General features: G+C 36.7%; 1 protein-coding gene across 1 annotated transcript; it reads right to left on the bottom strand.

The window, feature by feature from the left end:
• Positions 1-434: 434 nt before the first annotated feature.
• On the bottom strand, positions 435-4880 carry LOC128219902 (uncharacterized). The gene is made up of 5 exons (XM_052928056.1): positions 4734-4880; positions 3162-3312; positions 2501-2633; positions 1154-1245; positions 435-546 (listed from the first exon to the last, which is right to left on the bottom strand). The coding sequence occupies exons 1-4, from the start codon at positions 4868-4870 to the stop codon at positions 1157-1159; spliced, it is 510 nt and encodes a 169-aa protein (XP_052784016.1). The 5' UTR covers positions 4871-4880; the 3' UTR covers positions 435-546; positions 1154-1156.
• Between the last annotated feature and the right edge of the window lie 3188 nt (positions 4881-8068).

Raw genomic sequence — 8068 nt, 5'->3', positions numbered from 1 at the left:
GACCTGGTAATTAGTATACAATGGTGTTATGAAAAAACTTTTATCAGTATTTTGTTGTTGTTTTCGAGTGATCAACTGTATATGGATTACTGGAAAGATTTGTAGGTCAAGTAGGAACAGCAAAAGTGCAAGAAGCAGATTGACCTTGACAAGTTGATGTATTAAGATGATGTAACAAGATAAATGTTGACCTTGATCACCTTAAGTAAATGAGACACATGTTGACCTTGACAAGCCTTTGTATTCCAAAATACGCGTGGTGAACTTGACAAACTGATATATTCGAAGACGCATGTTGACCTTTACCTTGACAAGACGATTTATTCCATAAGACGCGTGACTATCTGATGTATTAGAGCTTATCTTTTGTTCCCAATGTATAAGGTATATCACAATACTATGTTGTGGAATATTGAAATTAGAAAAACATTGTATATATTCAAAACGTTTAATCAACAACAAAAAGCATGAAAGACGAATTCATACAAATGAAAACGATTAAAATCAACAAATACAGAAAAAAAAATCACGTCACTGGCGATCCATCTGAAAAACAAAAAGAGTACATTTAATAACTAATGTATGGATTTGTTGTAGCTCTCAGTTCAGTTCAATCTTGTCAGAATAAGATCTATTTTCCATTTATGAGAATTAGAGCTATGTTTCATTAATTAACGTTTGAAGAAATAGTTGGTGAGCAGATGACTGACGAGGTCTACTTATTTGCCTGTATTACTGCGCATACAATATTATGGATGGATATCAATTGAATTAATTCCAATGATATTTCATTTATTCTTGGATATGTCGACTTATTTGAAACTTTTTATAGTTTTAACAGGCAAAAAAGGCGTTTGAAATGCAGTAAAGACAACAACACATACACAATACATTCAGACAAATTAGTTTACTTAGAAAATGATGAATAAATACGCATTTATTAAGAATACGTTTTCAATGAGTATTAGAATGTGTTGAAACGGCCATAAGGTCATACCGTAAGGTAACCGGATAAAATATAATAAGATTTTTTTTCATAAATTTAGTCATGTTTTTATTTATTCACACCAATTGAATAAATAATAAAATAATCTATTTTTTTTCTAGCACAATTCTTATTTTTGTTGATGACGTCACTTATATCCGGACCTACCGTCTATTTCATGATAAGAGACATGTCAGGTGATTGCCAATCTCCCTCCAGGATACGCATTGCTTGATCCATTCGCCACCACTTCTCATTTCCTGAAATGTATTAACTTCATATATCAATCATGCAAAAAATTTATATACTTTTATTTCTTTAACAAAAATGAGTATTTGTTAAAAGCAACGCTTAACATACGCCAATTTCATAATGCAATAGGACCGGACCGGAAGCAGTTGCAAAGGTGTGTTGGCAAAGGAGCATACTGCTATATCAATAGTGTAGGTGTTATTAAATTACTTATACATATGTGCATGAGATTAGTAATACTGAAAAAGTTACATGTGAGAATCCTAAACGATTTGAGTGATTGCAAACGTAATATAAATCAAATGCTGTCGTAGGACAGTGCGCTCGACTATACGCCGCTTGGTCTTAGAATTGAATTAATCATAATGTAATATGTGCCTGTCAAAAAAAGACAAACTAAAACATTAAACAAGAAACGCTGCAATGCGAAGAAACCAGGTTTTCAGTGATTGCCCTAAAACATTCAGCCTTCGTTGTGAGATTCAGTATTAACTGGGGTTTTTTCTATCCTTAGAAAAAGTGACCTTGCCACTAGGAGGCCCAAATGCATTTCCATGGAAGAGCTGAATTAACTCTTCCTACATACCAAATTTGGCACAATATGTCGACCCTAATTACAGTTATTCAGTACCAAGCGATTATCTATTTTAGTAAAACTGACCTTGACCCTTGGAGTCCCAAACGCAATCCCAAGAAAGGTGTCCATGAACTCTTCCAATATACCAAGTTTGGTTGCAATATGTCAACCTTCACACAAGTTATTCAGTACTAGCAATTGTTCTATTACTAGTCACAGTTACCTTGACCTTGACCTTGACAATAACTCTCGGACACAAACAATCCCATGAACGGTATCTTCCTTTAAACCAAGTTTAATTGCAATATGTCGACCGGAACTTAAATTATTCAGTACCAACCATATATATACTTTCAGTGACATTGACATTGGCCTTGACCATAAGGGCCACTAACGTAATTCCATAAAAAGGTCTGAATAAACTCTTTATATAACCCAAGTTTGGTCACCATATGTCAAACCTAACTTATATTATTCGATACCATAGGTTAGGTTGACTGTGGAAGTATTTAGTGAATTAAATGAAAAGTATTGAGTTGTGACTGAATATGCTAACGCAGAGGCGAGTAGTAAAGCCGCCTTATTCTTCAAATAGTCGAGCTAAAATGATGGAGAGCAGATTTTTTTTCACACATATTTGTAATACTGAACAAAAATGTATATATTGTTCTGGTTTTGGCACTTACCAACAACTGGTTCAAACTTCTGTCTGACCTCTTCCCTGGGCGTGGAACCATCGAACAGTTTCTCGATGTCCATAAAGTTAACCAACATTCCGTCCACCATCATACGTACACGTCCACATATCTCGTCGAACGCCTGGGGAGGTAAGAATAAAAGGCCAATTGTAATGGAAAACAGACTGAAAAGCTGTACTTTTGAAGTCTGGAAGTGAACAATCACCTTTATAATATATACTGTTTCGCGAAAGGCAGTATATACACAAAGTCTGGACAATCATTTGTGGTTTGTTTTAAAAAATCTTGCATGAAATAAGAATTGTCATTTAGTTTCAGCATGCAAAATGCCAGCATAAAAGATATAGAATACGCGTGATTAAATCATGAACAATATTGCAATTTTAACAATCTTGATTTTACGATCATTTAGTCCCTTCGCAGCACCTCTTAAGCAAGTGCTGCGCGGACAGCATGCAAACACTCATATGTGTTTCGCAGTCGAACAAGTGTACTTTCTCTAGCTACTGTAATAAATTAGTTATGGACCTTAATAATTATTTGCCTGTCGTCTGTGGCTGCATGTAACAATTTGGGTTAATCCTTAAGTTTTCGAACAACCACAATATCAATGTTAAGACAATGCGTCGAGTTAGAAATCAGTCCCTACCGTCATGTCCATGTTTACATTCTCAAAGTCCTGCTCAATGCCCCTCTTTCTGTAGTAACCGTAATAGTTGTTCACGATGTATTGCATGATGTCCTTGCCCATGTTCTGTTTCATGTACGAACACATTGTTGCGTTAGTCATGTCCTCGAACCTACAATATATAGAACACAGCAGTAGATGTAGCGTTAGTCATGTCCTCGAACCTACACTATATAGAACACAGCAGTAGATGTAGCGTTAGTCATGTCCTCGAACCTACAATATATAGAACACAGCAGTAGATGTAGCGTTAGTCATGTCTTCGAACCTACAATATATAAGATACAACAGTAGAAGTAGCGTTAGTCATGTCCTCGAACCTACATTATATAGAACACAGCAGTAGATGTAGCGTTAGTCATGTCCTCGAACCTACAATATATAGAACACAGCAGTAGATGTAGTGTTAGTCATGTCCTCCAACCTACAATATATAGAACACAGCAGTACTTGTAGCGTTAGTCATGTCCTCCAACCTACAATATATAGAACACAGCAGTAGATGTAGCGTTAGTCTTGTCCTCGAACCTACAATATATAGAACACAGCAGTAGATGTAGCGTTAGTCATGTCCTCGAACCTACAATATATAGAACACAGCAGTAGATGTAGCGTTAGTCATCTCCTCGAACCTACAATATATAGAACACAGCAGTAAATGTACCGTTAGCCATGTGCTCGAACCTACAATATATAGAACACAGCAGTAGATGTAGCGTTAGTCATGTCCTCGAACCTACAATATATAGAACACAGCAGTAGATGTACCGTTAGTCATGTCCTCGAACCTACAATATATAGAACACAGTTGTAGATGTAGCGTTAGTCAGGTCCTCGAACCTACAATATATAGAACATAGCAGTAGAAGATGATTAGTCATGTCCTCGAACCTACAATATACGGAACACAGCAGTAGATGTAGCGTAAGTCATGTCTTCGAACCTACAATATATAGAACACAGCAGTAGATGTAGCGTTAGTCATGTCCTCGAACCTACAATATATAGAACACATCAGTAGATGCTGCGTTAATCATGTCCTTGAACCTTCAATATATAGAACAGCAGTTGACAAGTGTTACACACGATACGGAACTTTGTAACGAAAGATATGACAAACATCATGGCTGTCTTTGATAACCGGCAAGTTTATTTAATATGGCGATTATAATGTTCGAACTTGATTATAACCTACAAATCGAGCCAATTTAATAGCTTTTAGCCTTCTATAAGTAACACTATTGTAGAGATTAGTTTAAAAATTAAACAGTATGAATGACGTCATATAATGAGGTTCCCCGTCTACGGTGAACACGTAACAATTCAAGACACTTATTATTTAATAGGTAAAATCTTTGATCGCTCAGCCCTTCTTAATCATCCAAATTACAAAGTTCATTCCCCTTACACTGTATGAAATATAAGTAAGCAGGGTACCAGACAATGCAAAAGAAACGGCATTTGTTTCCCTTAATTGCGCGGGACAATGGTTAAAATTCAGAATATTGCGAAATGGCAAAATGAAGCACCTACTGGTATCTGAATCTCTCCATTGCACGGGCGTGAACCATCTTGACCATGGTTAGGTCAGGACAATAAAAGTCCACCTTGAAAATGTTCTTAATGTACTCTTCTAGGTTTTCGTCATTTTCGGTTGAGAAGTCCTCCATGTGAGGTCGTTCGAAGTTCCGGTATATGGTGTCGTACACGTCGTTCATCATGATGGCGACATCTGAAATTTATAGGGATTCTGTTATGGTCGGTTAAATGCACTTTTACGGTTGTTTTTTTACGAAATAAAGTGCCGGCTGCATCAAATATTGATATATGCTCAAATATTAGCTTTGATCATTTTGATGGCGAGATATTTAATTTTACAGAGCGTGTAAAGTACCATTACGATAGTGACATGCTTTGAATAGGATGCAATTCGCAATCTATTGATTAAAGTTTATGGCGTGATAAAAATCAACCATATTCATTTCAAGGGAGTTAGAGCGATAAATTAAACTGATTAATTTGAAGTTAATGTACCTGAACAGACTATGTGATAAAGCTTACAATATTTAGTCGATAACAATGTTCTAGTTTTTTGCCACCAACCACGTAATCATTTTACTAATAATTTGAATATGTTGTACTCCAACAGTGTTGACATATGCTTATTTCGAAAATATGTTGATCATTAAAAAATTGAACAAAACACGTATAAACTGTGTTTAGAAGCACATAGTTCTTTAATATTGCGCTTTCACTTTCAGTTTTTGTGCCAATGTTCTACAATAGTATTGGCAACTTCGTTAAACGTGGATAGGCATCTTTAGTTCATCGTTGAAAACTCGGGAAATAAATTGAAATTTAAAGTCACATTAAAAATGATGTAAGCCAGTACCTGGAATAGTGCTCAAAATACATGGTTTCGGACATAATGCTTCCGAAATCTAATTGAAAGAAATGATGAAAGATTACGATGAACCTCCTATCCCCAGCTCCAAAATAAAGAACTTGGTCTGGTCGAATACCATCTGGAACAAACGTTCTGTTGTTGTATAAGTGATGTCATCGATGACGTAATCTTTGTCGAATGCCGGGTGCAGACGACGTATGCGATCTTTCATCCAGTCAAAGAATTCTCCGGTAGTAAATTTTGTAAGAGAAGTTTGGCTTGCGTAACCTGAAACGAAATGAAATATTTCGTTCGGTTAAGTCTGTGACTTTGATGGTCACTAAGCCGGATTTAATAGAAGAATATAGTTTCTTCACATACGTTGTAAAATAAAGGTAAAACAATACTTAAATACTTTTCTAAAATGTGTTAAGAGAAAGGTTTGGGGTGGGAAACGCCCCACCCTAATCCCCACACCTTTCTACGCAGTAGGCAATGTTTTTTTTCTAAGAATCTTCTGAACTAAGGAGTGTGGTGAGCGGTACGCAGAACATCAAAAAATGGCATCATCTTGCAATATGCTCCCTATACCGTGTACTATATGATTTTCAAGATTCGGGTAAAATACAGTCTTACTTAGTATGATGGTATCGACGATGGTTGAGGGGCAGTTAAACCGCTGTGGAAAGTAGACCTCGAGCAAGCGTCTGGTGCCCCAGAACGCCGGGACGCTTGGGTCACGTGCGATTTCCATCATGTCATGCAGACGCTTGGGAAATTTATCCAGGTCAAGGTCACAATCCTCGAACTTGTACGAAACTGCAAAGGAGGTTTTACCATTTTTGTAAGTTCGAAGAACTAAAATCAAAGCATGAATACCAGAAACCGGAATGAAAGATATGAGAATAGCTTGCCGAAACGTTCAAAAAATTATTGCTTCCACAAGGTTTTTATCATGGCTTTATAACGACTCGAATTCGGATTTATACGAAATCGGCTAGGTTTATTAAATGTTTTTTTATTAATATCCTCGATATGACCGACATACCTGTGGGGTCCATACCACTCCACTCCCCCATTTCGGCCCGACCCATCAGGTTGTACATGAAGTCGTAGCCGGGAAATAGAAAAGACTCCTGTAGGCTCTCAAATGTATAGTCCATCCACCTGAAAAAGGTAGAAGCGGGCTTTCATAAGATAGATGTATAACATGGGTCTGTGACTTTATTATGGAATCTATTTTGTTACTGGTTGAAGTGGCAAGAAATATACTTAAATCATTAGGTAACGAAAATCGAGATCATTTTAGTTTTTCGAGGTCTACGTTATTTGTATCCATAAAATACCGAGTGAATACGAAATTTCAAAACGGTTTTATAAAACTAATATATACGACGTTCTAGAAAGACAGCGAATAGAAGTTTCATGTTCATACCTTCATGAGCTAAAATTGAGTTAAGTTTGCTCCAGTACAAGGCATTAACAGGAGCGCAGCGGAGTAAATGTTTACGCTAGTCGCTAAGTACTTGGCATTAATCAAGCCGGAATTATGGGACTTGGACATGCACGTAGTGGAATAAATTGAAACGGTTATTGACTTATGGTTTAGGATAAAGATTTTGTACATCTTTGACAATGACAATATGACAATACCTAGAAATCGTTTAGAAAATACTAACTAAACGGGACCAAGTACAATACCGGTTGGATTTCCAGAATTCGCTAGGACCCGTCTCCTGGCCACTTCCGGTTTTCGGCCAGTAGTTTCCTGGGTATCCCGTGGCAGAGGGATAGCTTTCGGTGGACAGCGGTTGAGTGTAGGGTTCCACAGGCGTGTTTGGCATCGGAAACGGGGTATTTGCTGGTCGTGTACCGGGTATGTCCTGCCCACTTCCTTGTCGTTTAACCGCTTTTTTCCTCTCAGTGAGCACATTTAAAAGTTTCCGTAGGTCATTTTCAGCTACGGATTTCGAAAACACTGTTACAAAAGACAACAATCTTGTTAATATATAGCAGATTGCCAAACAAAATCCAGATAAACAGGTTCAACGCACGTCATGCGTGTGCTGAAGACCGTCCATTTCCCAGTTAATGAGCACATTAATAGGCATATTTCATTCGAGTGATGGAATGTGCTGGACATAGCACGTGGTCAGTTTTTATATAATTGTAGTAAATGTCTTTAATTTAAGTATGGTTTAAAAGTAATACTACATTGTATGCTCAACGACATGGAAAAAAATGATAAGAAATATCAAGGCTATGACCATATGGAGACTTATAAAATAAAATGGAGAACGAATATTTTAAACTTCTATTTAGTGATATCCCCTGACAATAGATCAAATCAAATGATCTTTTCTTCTCATTGTTTTGATATTTGTATCAAATTCTAATTACTTTAACCATTATATATTTTACAACGATTGTGGAGGAAGCTATGATAGCTTATACTATGTCACTCTCATTGGAACGATGTTGC

Source organism: Mya arenaria, chromosome 15 (genome assembly GCF_026914265.1).
Source record: "Mya arenaria isolate MELC-2E11 chromosome 15, ASM2691426v1".
NCBI lineage: Eukaryota > Metazoa > Mollusca > Bivalvia > Myida > Myidae > Mya > Mya arenaria.
This window is presented reverse-complemented; position numbering and strand designations above follow the sequence as displayed.

What these genes read in the sequence shown, in the direction of transcription:
- LOC128219902 (XM_052928056.1), bottom strand. Translation starts at nt 4,870, where the DNA reads ATGGAGGACTTCTCAACCGAAAATGACGAAAACCTAGAAGAGTACATT. An exon ending in ATGGAGAGATTCAGATACCA is followed by an intron (nt 3,313 to 4,733) that starts GTAGGTGCTTCA and finishes TATATATTGTAG; the next exon opens with GTTCGAGGACATGACTAACG. An exon ending in GAAGTTTGAACCAGTTGTTG is followed by an intron (nt 1,246 to 2,500) that starts GTAAGTGCCAAA and finishes AATACATTTCAG; the next exon opens with GAAATGAGAAGTGGTGGCGA.